We start from the raw sequence: 16,185 nt of genomic DNA, 5'->3' as shown, positions 1-16,185 counted from the left end.
CCTGGAGGGATTTGGACAATCGAGAGGATCGATTTGTGGGTCGCCACCGTATCCTGGACAATCTGTTTACCGCCGTGCGGTTGGCCAGACCCGCTGACGTCTCCGAACTGACCTTGGATCCTGCGAACGCCCAAAGACGCAATCCCAAAAAGAAGACCACTATCAAGCAGTTGTTCTCGGTCACCTCCAAGTTTCAGAAGACACTGAGACGGTAAAAATAATGTGTTTTTTATAACAATTTTGGATACTAATAATTTCCTTATTTCCCGAAACAGCGGTATTTACTTCTCTTGCATAATACACTGCGACGATAAAGTGCTGGTCACCAGCGAAGACTTTCCGCCGGTTATCGAGGTGGATGAGTCCTACCCCAGTGCCCTGCACATGGACTACTATTGGCTTATGAAGGTGGCCTGCACATGGGAGGATGTGAAGTCCCTACGTTCGGATATGGAGCGCAATCTCACCTCCGCCGTTCACTTCCGCACCAAGCTTCTGTCGGCGGTCTGCCAGATGCAATCGGCACTGGGCATCTCGGATCTGGGTCAGCTCTACTACAAGCCACTGCGGGATGCCCAGGGCACCGTGGTGCTGACCTGTGTGCAATCGGTGAAGAGCCAGAAGGCAGTCTCCATCCTAAACTCTCGATGGCTGCCCGTCAGCAAGCTGCAGAAGAAGCTGAGTGCCCTTCACGAGGACTACACCATCAATGAGCTGCTCATCTCCTCCATAGGGGACCAATTACACTACCAACAGGCGGCCCTGCAGAGATTAGAGCCTGGACTTTACCTGGGCTACCTAAAAATGCAGTGCTCCATGGACCAGATCCAGGTGGTGGTCCCTGTGAAAACGCCTAATGTCCTGCCTCACTGCAAGGTGCGCGAGAACAGTCACATCACCGCCGAGGAGTGGCAGGTGCTCCACCGATGCAGCAGCGATCCTCTACGCCTGCCCCTGGACTTCAGCTCTCAAGGAGTTGACTCGGCTTCCGGAGGAACAGCAACCACAGAGGTTCAGCGGCTATTTTTGTACGATCTCACCACTGCAATGCACAAACTGTTCGCCAGTATGAACATCAAGGCCGCCGAGGCAACCACCCACCGCCTGTACGACGTGGAGGTGATTGAGCACAGTCCGGACATAAGTTTCTTGGTGGTCTGTCCATCCGCCGAATCCTCGTGTGCCGTGCCCGGCCAGTCGGAGTTGCTGCTACAGAGAGATGATTTGGCCAGCTTGAGTATCCAGGCCTTTGAGATGATTCACCTTCGAACCTATCAGCCGGCCATTATCCAGAAGTACGCACGGTTGTCCTGCATCCTTGAACTAGACACTGCTCTGGCCACGCATGCTCTCCGTGAGGCCTTCTCCAGCAGCGAGCTGCAGGCGGCCAAGGAGCGTTTGGCCACGCTGCAGGAGCTCAGTGCGAGTCTGACGATAGTGTGGAAAAGCGTACGCTGGCTTATGGATGTGGTGGCCTATGCCAGGAACAAAAATGCCCAGCCCTCTCTGGCGATGCGAGAAATCCTGGATTTTGCACAGCAGCGACAGGATGAGTCGGTAACGACATCGGCGGTGGGTTCCGCGAGCAAACAGCTTCTTCAGCTACCCATCCGAGAGACCAAGTTCTCCAAGACGGGCCAGGGAAGAGGCAGTTGGCCAGGACCAGGAACCAACGAAGACCCCACGCAGCGGCAGCCGGAACACTCCAAGTCGGAACAAAACCTGGAATTGAGTGTTATTACTCCAGTGGAACCTGCGAGCAAACCAGTTCCTATGCCACAGCAATCCCAGCAGCAATCGCAACAGCAGCAGCAACAACTCCAGCAACCGCAACTTCTACAAGTGTCCACCACCAGCGAATATGCCGGATCCATTTGTTCAGAGGTATCCTTCCGTAAGAACAGTGGCGACTCCATGAGCTCCACCTACACGTCTCGCAGTTTCTACTCCGCCGTTGACTCAGCATCGGATGGAAATAGCACGAACAGTGTGTTTGCCATTCCGCCTTCGCGTTCCGATGACACCCTGGCGGATGCACTGCGTCACTCGCAGGCGGTGGCTGCCCAACGCAAGCGAACCAGCTCTAATATAGGTTCCCAAACCAATCCCCTCATCACGGTGCACAGCTCCAGCTCGGCTCCATATCTGGCTGGGTCCAGCGTATCCTTGAGAAGCGGCAACGGAGCCTTCGCCACGGATTTGGAACACAAACCACTAAAGCCAGCGACAAAGGCATCCTCCAGTGCCAACCTTCGCGAGGGTGGACCCTATTTGAAAAGCACTCTTGCCGAGCTGCGTGCTGTGGGAGGCGAGGAGCCGGTGGCCAGTACCTCGAAGGCCTCTTCGATGAAGAGCTTGTCGCGGCAGAGCAGCGAAGAGGACTCCGCCAGCTGTTCCAGCCTTAACGCAGAGCAGGCACCGGGGATCATTCAAGTGTACACCGCCTACAGCACGGGATTGGCCAGTGGAACCAGCCTGAAGCTTCACGTGACACCCAAGACGACTGCCCGGGAAGTGATCAACCTGGTGGTGAAGCAACTCAACATGGCCGTCGTGCTGAAGGGAAACAACGGGCCCATCTACGGACCCGAGATGCTGGAGAACTTTTGCCTGGTGGCGGTGATTGGAGCCCGGGAACGCTGCCTGCGAGATGACTTCAAGCCGTTGCAGCTGCAGAGTCCCTGGAAAAAGGGGCGTCTGTACGTCCGACAGAAGCATGAGCTACTGGCGGCCATCGAGCACTCCAACCGGAAATCGCATTTGATCTGAACAGCCGGACGCAAAACTCACTGGAATCGGAGAACTACCGAAGGAGTAAAGCTTTTAATTTAGTCGGTGGTGACAATGAGATCTCTAGAGATTGTCGAGTGTCGGGAAAACATTCATTCACCACACACTTTGTTTCTGAAACTTCGGGGATTTAACTGCAATCCGGGATTTTCGTATCATTCCTTCCGGGTCTTGTAAATTTAGTTGTGTTTTAGTCTTTGGGTTGCTCCAATCACAAATCCCAACTCCTCCCACCCTCTGCAGGGCAATGATCGTTGACCAACTCCCGAATTAGACTGAATTACTTATGTATGCTGCAATGGCAAACTGATGAAATTATATTTGAAATGGTATTATATTTTGAGTAGTTATACATTCTACATTACCCAGGCAAACACACACACGAATCGGACTAAACAAAAACCAATTGTTGTTAGTTGTTCTAGGGTAAAGAAGGTTACGCCCGTACATAAGTAGTATGTATGTTATATAAATATTATGCGTGCATCAATGTATTTTATTGTATGTATTTTGTAGTTTAGTAAACAAATGTTTTGATTGTATTTTTGTGGCATTTTTAGGGGCACATTTTTTGATCTAAATGTTAAATCGGTAAATACGGAACACAAAACCAAACCAAATCGATGGCGATACTCAAAGAACAGATGTCAATATGCATTTTAAGTGTCACTCTTGATGTCTTTGATGTGTGTGTGTTCTAAAATATTGCAATTCCATTGGATTAAACATTAAACAAATAATTTAGCTGTAATCGATTGCTTAGTATGTAACAAAAATCACCGCAACACAAAAGATAACGAAAACGGAGAATATTTTTTAAAAATATATTGGCACAACTGAATGTTGAAAAAGAGAATAATAGGCAACCGCAAATCGAAATTAAAACGTTTGTATTTATTAATTGTAGCAATGATATCTCAAAGTCCGACCCTATCTACTCCGCTCGGCAATCGGCTCGCCGAGCTTCCTCTACACTTGATAATCCTATCCCCCGTTTCCACAATCTACTCAACTGTTGGCCCACTTAGAACCCATACTATTAACGTGGCTATCTCAATGTGCAAAGCCGTATGTGTCTATAAATACTACTCTACTCAGTACTCTCTCAATAGGAAGTAACATTAGTAAATTAGAGGAAAATTCTTCAGATACGCGTATTTGTTGTGAACCGGTAGACGAAGAAACTGTTTCATTGTCAAGCTCATAATGTCCCAATTAAAGTTTATTTCCATTGGACGACACGTCGAATTTAGATTGGAGTCGCAGGTCGTGAAAAGTATACATTTTGAATCTTATGAGAAACTAGACGAGAACACTTACTTTAAAAGAATGTGCAACACAGAGTCCATAACAAAGATATCGAACTATTTAAGATGTCTACGACCAACAGACGATTTTTGTACGTTTCATTTCTTCGTTTTGAGATTTTGAGATGGCGATACAGACGATTTTGATACATTTTTACTCTATGGTTTACCAGTCCTAGGGCTCGAAAAACAGCAAACAGCAACGAACGTAGCTAAGTTTTGACCACAGAAAACCCCAATGAAACGGAAAACCCCTTGCGTTCTCAGCCCGGTTTCAGATTTGTCTCAATTCGAATTTGAATGGTCCCCAGAATGGTCGAACGAACAACGAATGTAAACGAGTTACGAATCCAAACTGAGTGGCCAGTTTCAGTTTGTTAATTCGGAATGCCAATTAAACGATTTCAATTGCCAGACACAGCGTCCGTCCCCAGCAAAAAGAGCGTTTGGTTTTCGAATGGAGCGAAATTATACAGAGTATTATTTTGAATTGCGATCTAGTGAGATTAGTTTTTACGATGCAATCTAATTGTAGCTGTAGCTAATTGTTAATGGCCTATTAAAATGCGAAATGTAAATGTAACCAAACGCATTCAACGAGTCTTTCCGCATGCGAACATGAAAAACACATCAAGCAGACAATTCCTGTAATTAGACACATATAGAAGATGAAACTTATCAAGTGTAACTCAGACCCAATGTCAGTGCATTATCGACTACCTGGTGTCTTAATGGCCTAAAATATATGCGCGCGTTGCACTCCGAGTGAGGAGCTCAAGAGCGGGCAACTAGCTTTGGCTAGGACAACGTGGGTACGAGGCATTCAAGAATATTCAATTAACCTAATAAAGACTCAACAAATGTTATGGTGTAATTCCAACGGCTTGTTTTGCATTTCACGCGGGGGTGCTTAGAAAGCTCTGGAATCCAGATAAATTAATGATATACAGCCGAAAGTGCAAAATCATTGTGGGCAAGTCAGCCGGAACATAATGATGGGTCGCGTTTTGAGCTGGAAGCGGTTTTATGGGCCCGCGTTACGTATACGCCCCGGGTGGTGCTCGGCTGATCAAGCGCTTATCAAGCGGCACTGCACTTGCACTGCGATTTGTCTTACAAAATGGCAAAAAATAGCTAATAACGATAACGCGCTGATTACGCCCGCAACAGCTATGGCATTTCACCAGCTGCCCAGATAGTGTCCGACGGGTTTGTCTGTGTTCCAGAGCCTTCTTCCGATGCTTCGATTGCTTGGGCAACATGTTGCCAATGTTCATTTTGGAGGCCGATGCGTCATCGCACCGATGGATACCCATTTGGTGACGAAACGAGCCCGGAGCTGTAAAGATCGGCAAACAAGTTATACTGAGTCAGTCTCAGCTATCTCTCCCGGCTGGCTCTCTCTTTCCACTCGGGGGATTTTGGAAACATACAAGTCATTCTAATGGGAGAAACAGCGCGATAAGTGCGCTTAGTGTTTGTATTTCTCTTGCCACAGCACTGCCATCTATTTATATGAGTTTCCAGGTACCTTTATTAAGATACACACATTTCGAACCGGCCACATGGCCCTTGAACTTTGCCCCCGAAAATTACACGTTCCCTTTCGCACCCATCTTCCTGGCCGCGGTCATCAATAATCCACTCGGCCACCAACTTCAATTAAATGCCCCACTTACAGGTCTTGCCCGTGCCAGCCGTACCACCGCCGTCCCAATCTCAAATCTCAAATCAGGGATCTTGACTCACTCCACTCGTATACGGCCCCTGTAAATTTCCCCAACTGATTAGTTTGCTTCATCCGGACAGATTCCACATATTTTTGGTGAGTATTTCCATTTATTGTGGCGGGATTTATGGCCGGTGGTTGTTGCACCTTTGCCAGTGCTGATACCATCTAAATCACCAGTTATATATTTAATATATCTGCCGTTGTATACAATACTCTAATCAACAGCGGGCCTTTTTTCTAATTGTTTTTTTTCGGTTCGTATCGACAGGCGAGCGGGTCAGCCACGTGATCTGGCTGGGTCGTCGGGCGAGACGCGTCTGCCTTTAATTAGATTTGAGTCCACCAGAAGTGGAGGCCTAGACAGCGATTAGCGGGGCAAATAGCTAGCCAGAGCCACAAGGAAATCGCCAAGCGCACTTGTCGGCAGCGGCCAGAGCATATAAATTACACCAGCTGGACGTATACTTAATTTGTAACCGAGGCATTCAAACCGGTTGGGGCTCGAACCGCTGACCCCCGGCTGCTGGCGGCCAGTGGCCAGTGACACACAATGGCCGATTGTCGTTTTTGAAACGCTTTATGTTCAGAATAAGTATTGAAAAATCGTTTACAGTTAAATCAATCGATCGGCTCCGAATCCTCAATCTGGGTTTTGTATAACAAACAATAAGTACACCACTGTACACAGCATACATTACAAACATTAAAACTATAGCCTAGCATCTGGATGTGGGAGTTACTTAAACTAATCGCTGGACCGCGAGGCGCCCACGATGTATCCCTTGGCGGTGAGGACGCCTCGGCAGCGGACGTGCACCTGGTAGCGCAGTGACCAGTCGATTGTGTAGCCGGGCGCCAGGGCGGAGAACTGCTCTTCGGGCAGCAGGAGCTCGGGATCGCTGTGCGTGTTCAGCTGGATGTCGTGGGCGGTGCAGAACTCTTGCAGTTCCGGTGGCACAACGCAGCAGGTGGACAGGTTGACCTGGGCAATGGTGGGCGCCACCTGGGCGCTCTTGTGCAGCTCCTCCAAGGCCGCCGCATCTAGATCGGCAATGCCCAGCTGGGTGATCTGCTGCTTGAGGGCGTACTGCTCCAGGGTCTGGTAGAGCTCCTTCAGCTCCGCCACTCCCTCCTCTCCGTTGCGCTGGCTCCAGTTGCTGGCTTTGCTGGCGGCTAGGCCCTCGGAGCAGGGCGACTTGGCCTGGACTCCGGCTGTTGTGGCCACCGGCGTTGCGCTGGCAACCGCATTCGGGTGGTAGGCCAACACCACATTGTCCACGTGCGTCACACTGAGTATGTTCAGCAGCGCCTCGACCGCCTGATTCACACACTCCGTGGAGTGGCTGTTGAGGAATATCTTGGCGCCGATGCTGATCTCGTTGCGGCCGTTCTCCGTCAGGCGGGTGGTCAGCTCCTGGGTGGCCCGCTGCACTCGGCCGTGCAGCTCGTCGATCTCCTTCTCCACCACCACGCGCTCCACGGTGGGATCGCTGTGGAGCGTTATCTTCAGCCCGTCGTACAGCTCCTCGTTCGACTTGCGCTGGCCCAGTTCCGTGGCGATTATGTTGCCCGTGCTAATCACCACGTTCTGGTACTTCTTCGTTATGGTCGGTATCATGGTGACAAGTGTTCTCCTTTTTTGGTATCTGCTGTTCTGCTATTCCGCGGCCGTCAAGACAAGTGCAGCCCTCTCAGGTGGGTGAAACGCGTGTGTTCTCGAGCACCGACCGCCTGGCCACTTAAATACACTTTGCACCGAAATGGGGAGAGCACTACGTTCGCGGAGAGCTGATGGTGGCCGATAGTCGATTGGCCAGAGAACCTGCTATCGATGGATCGCAAGGGGTTCACTAAACAGGCAATTAAAAAAAGTAGAATTCCAAACTATCGTTTTTTAAATTTAAATAACATTTATTTTATAAAATTCTTTAAAAATAATAATCAAATCACCTTGTTTTTGATTAAAATAAGTGCACGAAATGTATGAAACTTACTAGGTTTGTTTTATTGTAAACTTTAACAAAAACCATTTATATTAAAATTATAACACGGTGAATAACCTGGTAAAAAACTTCAAAAAAGTTTAAGATCCAACAAATTTGTTTAAAAATGTCATACCTAACAAGTTTAATAACGGTCGCGAGCTGTCAAAAGTGACAGCTTTCAAAACTTCAAAGCAGGTTCGAGGACATTTATAACAACTCCGGCGAGAGGAATCAAAACTCTGGGATGTGTCGCCGAGCAGTACGCGAGTGGCTGGTGCTGCTGACCATGGAGAAGTACATCGGCAAGTTCCTGGAGAGGGGCTATGACAGCATTGCGAACTGTAAGCTCATTGTGGCCAGCGATCTCGTCATGCTGGGAGTGGATGATGCCACGCACCGGAAGCTCTTGCTCGATGGAGTGCAGTTCCTGATCAACGCGCCCGAAAGATTCATCTGCACGGAGCCCTGCGAGCTTCATCACCATCCCGAGTTGAACATGGATCATAATGCTGTTTCCTCAAAGTGCTTAAAAAACTATAATTTCCTGGAATCCCCAGCTAGCGAGGACGATAACCCTCTCTTTGGGCCTATGGACTCACCAAAGGCGGCCAGAAGAGCTTTAGATCACGAATTCGACGATTTGGATTTGGGGGAAGACTTCCATCTGCCCTTGGATAGTATCACCTTTGAAAAATTATCCGACGAGGATGATCCGCTTCCTGTAATTATGTCGGATTAACACAGCCCAATTGTAATATTAAGCTTTATATTTAAAATTGGTCACGAGATAGTTCGATGTTTGTTAATAAGTTGCCAAAACCAATAAAATGATTATGACCAAAAATGTACCTTCAAATGAGCTATAAGACACACGGACTTCAATTTAATACAACCAACTCAAGCTTTAATAATCTTTACATATGTATAAGAACCAATAAAACAGTGGAAACCACTCGGCATATTTATTTGTTCTGATTTCTTAAATTATAGTTGCCAACAAAGCGTTCATATTCTAAATGCCACGCTAACAGAGAGGAAGATCCTCTTGGATTTGAAATAAATACATATTTATAAGGACCAATACAAACTGGTGAGCTGATGCCAAGGAACCCTCTCTCCTTGGGGTCTTTCAATGGGAAGGAATTTACTTAAATATGATTAAAGGATTCAACAAGGCGTTTAGGAAATACTTGATGCCCCTCATCAAATCCTGCAGACGAGCATCCATGGGAGACGCAGCCACCACTCGTTCGATGGTGGCAGTGCCCAGATCTGGCGACCGACAATTGACACACTCGATGGTTTTCAGTTGCACTTGCACACTGTCGGCCAGAAGGCGCGAGTTATGCAAAGTTCCGTAGAAAGCCACAACATCGCCTTCGCTCAGGAGCCTTGTGAAGTTTCCGAAATCATGGTGAGCTCTTAGGATCACATCAGTGGAGGTGGAAGTGGAACGACCCAGGAGACGGCTAGTCTTCTTGGTGCCTACTTTCACAAGCAGTTCATACTCGTATCGATTCCACCGCTGCAGGGTGCAACTTCCGCTCTGCGCCTTTAGCGTTGTGATTACGCTCCTCCACTCCTCACACTGGGCATCCAACTTGGGATCGCACCTGAAGTGCTGCGATATATTCTCGCCGTGCACACAGCGCAGCAGCCTGCCCAGCCAAACGGGAAGATAGTTGGCAATGACATCCTCCAGAATATTGGACACTCGCGAGATCTCCACTTTGGTAATGCTGCCCTCCCAAGTCACGGGCATTCCATTCAGATGGGAGCAGCGTAGCTGCGCTTTGATCTTGTTTGGCTGCTCGTTGACTGGTTGGGCACAGAGAGCGTGAAAGCGATCCCAAGGCAGAGTATCCGTCTCGGAAAGAGAGTGTAGACCCACTCTGGGCATGGCATTGAGGCGGGGTGTATCCTTGAAACTGGACGTCATGTAGGGAAACACCAACAAACAGGCTGTTGTGACCGCCACAATGAGCTGAAAGAATACTGGTGGTTATTTTGTTATTCAAAGAATTTCATCCAGCTAGTTTTTACCTGCAGCATCGTGATGTATTTCTGGGTGGCTCGGTTCAAGGCTAGTACGCAGGATAGAACCACTACCAGCGCACAGGCGAGGGCAGTACTTCCCCAGCGCAGTTGCTCGCTGGCCAGTCCCAAACTGTCGATGGCCACAAAGACAGGCACTAGAAGAGCCACGATTCCAAACAGCGGCAGGAACAAGACGATTCCGGCCAAGCCAAGGGCTGCTCGCATCACCCCAAACATGGTGGCACTCTGCGAGGTCGCGATGCACACCTGCAGCCAGCTTAGCGTGACGCAGTGAGGAATTAGGTATGTGTAGACTCCATGCCAGCGGGAGCGCTTGGCCATCATCACCAGCAGCACGGGTATGAAGAGATACAAAGCGGTGCGGCAATTCAGGCAGAACTCAATCCCATTGCCAATGACAAAGGACGAGAAGGTGGGTACACGTAGATCCAGAAAGCGCCACCGCGTGGACACAACCTCGTCCATTTCGTAGGGATACTTGGCAAGCACATTCACGGCAAAGGAGACTATCACTAGCCAGTCTGGCATTAGGTGGGAGGATGCGTACATGGACACGCCCATGGTGAGGAAGGTGAAGGCTCCAGACACAATGGTTAGCTCCGAGTGCGGCAGCCAGGCGTCGGTCACCAGCGGATACACGATCAGGTTGCAGATGAAGGCACAAAAGTAATACAGGTACGGCTTCATATTGTTGCGCAGAAAGCGCTGCTCCGCAATGTCGGCCTCGATGTTTTGATCCCCGTAGCTGAGAAACAGTCCAGACCAGATGCGAAAGTCGACGAACTGCTGTTTTGTCTTGAGCATCTTACATGTCGCCCAGATCATAATGCCCAGACTGAGATAATAGCTGACCAGAGGCAGCATGTAGCGGGTGCTCCACCAGGAGAGTGCGACAAGGACGCTGCAGCGAACGCTCAGAGGGACGACGTTGGGAATGGACACAATCACGTTGAGCAGGCGGTGGTAGAAGAGGGTGAAGAAGATAAGCGGGTGAAAGATCATGCGGTAGAAGCAGGGCACGTGGTCTAGGCTCCTCGGATCCGGCACGGACAATGTAAGAGCATCATTAACGCTGGGCATCTGTCCGGCACTGTAGTTGGAAGCAGCCGAAACAAGATGGGCTTCGGTGATGAGGCGCCGTCGTTCTACATTGGCTACGCCAATGGTGGACACATCTTCGAGGGGTTCGCACTCTGGCTCGGCATCCTGTTCTCCTTCGCTGCTGGACGAGGAGCGGTCATCGTCGCGTCGACGCCGCTTGCGCTGCAGATTATAGATTCGGCGCATCTTGCGCTCCAGCTGCTTGGGCGTGATGTGCTCGTTGCCATTTGACAGGCAGGCAAAAAGCTCCCGGGCTGCTTTTCTCGCCGCACGTTCGCCGGGAGTCATGGCCAGACAGCGACGCACTTCATCCGCATTCTCCGCCGTTATTCCGCTGCCATCGTTGTAGCACTGGCGGAGCAGCTTGGCCGCATCCTCGTGTCCATTGTGGGCAGCACTCACCAGCCAGTTGACGGCCTTCTGGTTCTGGTTGCCTTTGGCAAGATTGGGCTCTACATGAAATAGGGAATCTCTGTTATCTAGTGACTCTCCGCCGGGCTCCTCCACTCACCTATGGCATTGTTGAGCAACTCCTTGGCCAGATCGTATTGCATCTGGGGACATCCCTCATCGGCAATGTGATGCTTCAGTTTGTTTAGCGAGGCACGATCTGTAAGGGAGTACAGCTCCATGTTTGGAACGCTTTTCATGACAGGCTTTGAGATTTACCTTCCAGATTCCAACGCCTGCGCTTCGTGACACCTGTCGGTTCATTTTGTGTCCAGGTGGCCATTTATCTGGAGTATTTTCGTTTTGTTTACGAAAATCTATGAAATAATTCTCAGCCCGACTTGACAGTGACGGCATCGTGAGCCCACTTCTAATAGGGATGGGCGATGGTAGTCACGAAAGTTCCAAATAAATAATAATAAACAAATATATTTTAAAGTTTAAATTAGAATCAAAAGTTAGTAATATATTACATACCTTTTAAATCATTTTTTTTAAGTTTAAACTGAACGCAATGTCGTGACTTTTAATCGATAGTTACACGCTGTGACTTCGATATGGCGCCACTGCCAATCGCCTATCGATACGCACACATGCCGGCTCGGTTGTTTTGCAAAAAGTAATTGTTTATTTATATTTATAAGTGATTCCCAAGCGGCCACCTGCACAAAATAATGGATAGAAACCTACAGAAGCAACTGTACGGCGTGTCGCGCGAATCTTCTCCGGGTTTAAGGAGATACAGCATGCCAGCGGCTTCGGCGGACAGCACGCGAAAATCCTTTTTTGGCGGCAACGCCGGTTGTGCCCAGCTGCCGGGAAACTTCAAAAAGACTGCCCTGACCAACAGGTAGGTGCTCCTCACACACTTTGGACTTCTGCTGACCATACTTTCCCTTTCCAGCCGGCTCGTCTCGTCAGTGCGCTCCACTCAGTCCATTCCCGGCATCCGATCCGATTATAATGTGGTCGAGAGCTTTGGTTGCCCCCTGCCCGTGGTGGTCAATGAGGCGCTTACTTTTGCGGGACCTGGAGCGGGCACGGTTACTGCCAAAGTGACCCAGAATGGTTGGGCTTGGGTAAGACATCACAGATTCACATCCAGCAGATTCACATCCAGCAGATTCACCAATTGTACTCTTTCAGGTGGTTCAAGGCAGGCGCCTATTGATTTGGCAGTACAAAGACACGGCCAAGAACAGCTCGCCACCACGTGTGGGCAAACCTGCGAGGCGTGGAGCTGGCCTGGCCCAGTGCCGCGAGCTGACCCTGCCCTACAGCGATCTGGGTCACAAGAGTGATTTGATAAGCGTTTTCCAGACGGAGGGCCAGCAAATGGCCTCTTGTATTGCGGTGTCCGCCACCGGAGAAGTTCGCTACTGGTCGTCCATCGCACACGATGGAAACTCAGTGGATCTCTCGATCCTTACCGGTCAGGAGTTCGTTCAGCTGCTCAGTCTACCAACGCAGCAGGGCTACCTAGCCGTGACCACCACCTGCAACCTTGTGTTCCTACGTGTGGGTCTTACCAATGGCCGTTACACTCTGCACCACAAGACTATCAAGCCTGCTACAAGCTTTCTCGGTGGCTTTGGCAAGAAATTTGCTTCCATTTTGATTGGTATGAACACGGGTGGGGACAAGGATCAGGTTTGTATCGCAATTTAACCAATTCGAACACATTTTTAATAGGTTGATTTTCTAGACATTAGTTGGCATGTGCTGCGAGAGCAATTCCGAAAGTGGAGAAACAGTTGTGGCCGTGCTCTCGGACCGTGCAATCCAGCGCTGGAGTCTGTCCAACAAGGGCAATACCGAGAATCTTATTTACGAGGATGGGGAAGTGGTACGCAGGATACGCGAGGAGTTCAAAACAAAGTTCTGGAACGTCCGGCTTCCAGCGGACAATGTGGAGATTGATCTGCATCTGCTAGACTTCCATTTGGTGAAGAACAAGGCATATATACTGGCTGGAGCTGTAAATGCGGCTCATGCTCCACAAATGTGCTACGCTCTGGGTAAGGAAAAGCTTTGGAAAATATAAGTCCAGTAGAATTATAATAATTATTATTTCAGTGACGGGAAGTGCTCAAACGGAAAGTATGCTCTTGGAGTCGTTCACACCGCTCAAGATCAATAAATTCTTCAGTGCCAAGACTGAGGAAGATTGCCTCAGCCTGCGCTTCGTTGTGGGCAGCAGTCATATTTATCTGTACACGCCCAAAGTAGTGTATCCGCTGCACTTGTCCAACTCCGTGCCCACGGCAGAGCTGGAGGCCGAAAATATCGAATTCCTCCTACATGACGATCGGATATTAAGTGCCGCTATCTGTAGCCAACTGCCGTTGTTCTTTAGTCGCACACACGGACTGGTTTCTATTACGCCCGGCGATTTTGACGGTTCCGAGATGATGAACATGAGCTCCTGCAATACTCCCGACCTATACGCGCCCACTTCCTTCAATGCCAGCTTCGGAGTTACCGACCAGTCCGCAATAACTGGCAGCACTAACAACCTCCACCTGTTCGAGCTCGATCCGGATGAAATGTACAATGAACTTTGCGATGAAGTGGGACAGCTGAAGGCTGCATTCCTTTACCATCTGAAAAGGAACAACAACATGGTCAAGACCATTGTAGGAGAGCTGCTGCGCAGCGTAACTGGAGCCGATCCGAATGGTGCACCTATGGATGCCTACAAGTTGGATAGAATTGTCATTACCATCGCCGAGGACTTGGCCGAAGACATTCCAATATCCGATCCTCGTTGGGAGGAGGCTCTCGGGGATCAGGATAGCAATCGGCATGCCATTGGCAGCTCGCGTTCCATGCAGATAATCAATCAGTTAAGGGACAAGATTATCGCTTTCCAGCATTTCATCGCGTTTCTGCACTCCAGTGGAGTTTGGGAAAAGGTATAAATCAAGAAAACAAATATTAAATAAAACTTATTAAAAACATAATTTTTCTTTCAGTTAAATGCCATACCTTGCGGAAGTCATTTGCTGAAGCCCACCAGCTTTATTCTTTCCGATATCAGTGAGAAGATAGTGGCTGCCATGGCTCTTCGTTCTTTGCAGACCAAAATGCCAAAGCTAATTGAAGAGGCAATCGAAGCCACTGTAGCTTTGTGGGACGAGAAGCCCCACGGCAGCCTAACGTACCAGGATATATTTTATGTGAAGCTGTCAAAGATACAGAACGTTTTCGAGGCCCTAGCGGATATTGCCGACGAACGAATTGCTGCCCAGAGCCAGACCACAGTTTCAGTGGCACACTTCGTCAACGAAATAAATTCCATTGTCCTGGACATTTTGGGTCAGGTGTTTAGGCACAGGGAACAGAATGCCAGTAACTTTAGGCTGAGCAACGACAAACTATCGTCCTACGAGAACCTTCCTTGGACTGCGATGGCCGGAAGCGCCGGGGTCCGTGACACTCTCACCCGCCTCATCGACATTAGCGTACGCTATGGCGGTCACTGCGTTAGCGAGACCGAGCTGAAGCAGCAGTTGTACCAGCAAATTTTCGAGTTGGTGGATTTGGTGCTGGACGGACGAAGGACTTATTTGGAGAGTGTGCGCGACTCAGAGAAGTTCAATGTGCTGCAGCAGCAATTTGAGGCCCAGCGCAGGGAACTCATCTCAGTATTGAGTAAGTAGTATATGTACAATGTATATTCAGTTACAAAATTTAAAATTGTTTTGTAATTTCCAGTCAAAGATCGTCAATATGAGTACGCCGCTAAACTGGCCGAGAAGTACTTGGACTTCCAGAGTCTGGTGATCATCTGCGATGAGACGCAGGACAAGGATCGCCTGGACGATTACACTCGCAAGTACGAGGAGTTCGATTTCTCGCAGTTTGCCATCAACTGGCATCTGCGTCAGAACCGGCACGGCGAAGTCTTCGAGCGCTTCAAGGGCAACCAGACGGCGCTGGCGCAGTTCATGCGCGACCACCCGTCACTGGGCTGGATCCAGCTAATATTCAACGGTGACTTCGAGCGGGCGGCCAAGGTACTGTACGAATTGGCCCAATGCGAAACGGAGTTCGTGGCGCGCAAGAAGTCTATGCTGTCGCTGGCCAAACTGGCGGCCTTCGCGGCAGCCGATTCAGATTTAACCGCTCAGGTGGAGAAGATAAATGCAGATCTAACACTGATCGAATATCAGTCGCAATTGAGCCATGACGTGTTGCAGAGTTTTGGCTTTGATACAACGGAGCAGAAGGTGCTCAAGGCAGAGGAGATAATCAACGTAAGATAGCCCAAATGTGGCATAATTATCTAAATTAATCATTCAATCCTTAATCACAGCTAAATATTGCCGAGGAGAACGACACAGCCAGCGAGACGGAGTTCCGTAAAGCTCTGGAGCTTCTGAGCTACGTGGAGCAGCCCTACGACATGCGTCACAAGATCTGGTGTGCTGCCATAAAGCGCGATAACTGGACGGACTACGACCCCAACAACGGAGTGGATTACATGCAGAAGTTGCTCTTCTTCAAGATCATTGAAATTTCGCAGCTGATGGGTCAAGAGTCCGAGAACTTCCTGCCCCCCATGGAGGACTTTCTGGAGAGCGTGGAGCTGGGCGATTTGCCGCAGCAGAAACCGTTCCAGTATCTGCTGAAACTGACCTACGAGTATGTGGCCGACATGTTCAGGCAGCCAGAAGATATGGAAGTCTAATCGTGCACCTCAAATGTCATTTATTAAAGTTTACGTTAAGAATTCAAGATGACGGCTGGTGTTCTTGGA

At 49.2% G+C, this 16,185-nt stretch overlaps 5 protein-coding genes across 12 annotated transcripts in view; 3 read left to right on the top strand and 2 right to left on the bottom strand.

Moving 5' to 3' along the window:
- LOC108031525 (uncharacterized) overlaps positions 1-3,675 on the top strand; it is a 48,314-nt gene extending 44,639 nt beyond the window's left edge. For all 7 annotated transcript variants that reach the window (XM_017105049.3, XM_050889333.1, XM_017105052.3 and 4 more), the window contains 2 exons: positions 1-211; positions 276-3,675. In XM_017105049.3, coding sequence (XP_016960538.1) covers positions 1-211; positions 276-2,769 — 2,705 coding nt within the window. In that variant the 3' untranslated portion in view covers positions 2,770-3,675. The remainder of the gene's footprint in view (positions 212-275) is intronic.
- Positions 3,676-6,387: 2,712 nt separating this feature from the next.
- Positions 6,388-7,613, bottom strand: LOC108031526 (glutamate--cysteine ligase regulatory subunit). The gene has a single exon (XM_017105054.3). The coding sequence runs from the start codon at positions 7,445-7,447 to the stop codon at positions 6,575-6,577; it is 873 nt and encodes a 290-aa protein (XP_016960543.1). The 5' UTR covers positions 7,448-7,613; the 3' UTR covers positions 6,388-6,574.
- A 295-nt stretch (positions 7,614-7,908) lies between these two features.
- On the top strand, positions 7,909-8,773 carry LOC108031273 (uncharacterized). Of its 2 annotated transcripts, XM_050889337.1 has the most exons (2): positions 7,909-8,155; positions 8,372-8,773. In XM_050889337.1, the coding sequence occupies exons 1-2, from the start codon at positions 8,059-8,061 to the stop codon at positions 8,551-8,553; spliced, it is 279 nt and encodes a 92-aa protein (XP_050745294.1). In that variant the 5' UTR covers positions 7,909-8,058; the 3' UTR covers positions 8,554-8,773. The 2 variants fall into 2 exon arrangements, with proteins under 2 accessions (XP_050745294.1, XP_016960003.1); XM_017104514.3 differs by having other exon boundaries at positions 7,926-8,773.
- LOC108032089 (wolframin) lies at positions 8,691-11,786 on the bottom strand. The gene is made up of 4 exons (XM_017105915.3): positions 11,643-11,786; positions 11,485-11,583; positions 9,858-11,425; positions 8,691-9,798 (listed from the first exon to the last, which is right to left on the bottom strand). The coding sequence occupies exons 1-4, from the start codon at positions 11,704-11,706 to the stop codon at positions 8,959-8,961; spliced, it is 2,571 nt and encodes an 856-aa protein (XP_016961404.1). The 5' UTR covers positions 11,707-11,786; the 3' UTR covers positions 8,691-8,958.
- Positions 11,787-12,002: 216 nt separating this feature from the next.
- Positions 12,003-16,163, top strand: LOC108032004 (nuclear pore complex protein Nup133). Its single transcript, XM_017105802.2, has 8 exons — positions 12,003-12,273; positions 12,328-12,502; positions 12,570-13,073; positions 13,129-13,441; positions 13,500-14,338; positions 14,399-15,077; positions 15,141-15,682; positions 15,742-16,163. The coding sequence occupies exons 1-8, from the start codon at positions 12,098-12,100 to the stop codon at positions 16,114-16,116; spliced, it is 3,603 nt and encodes a 1,200-aa protein (XP_016961291.1). The 5' UTR covers positions 12,003-12,097; the 3' UTR covers positions 16,117-16,163.
- Positions 16,164-16,185: the final 22 nt, after the last annotated feature.

Source organism: Drosophila biarmipes, chromosome 3R (assembly GCF_025231255.1).
Source record: "Drosophila biarmipes strain raj3 chromosome 3R, RU_DBia_V1.1, whole genome shotgun sequence".
Taxonomy (NCBI): Eukaryota; Metazoa; Arthropoda; class Insecta; order Diptera; family Drosophilidae; genus Drosophila; species Drosophila biarmipes.
This window is presented reverse-complemented; position numbering and strand designations above follow the sequence as displayed.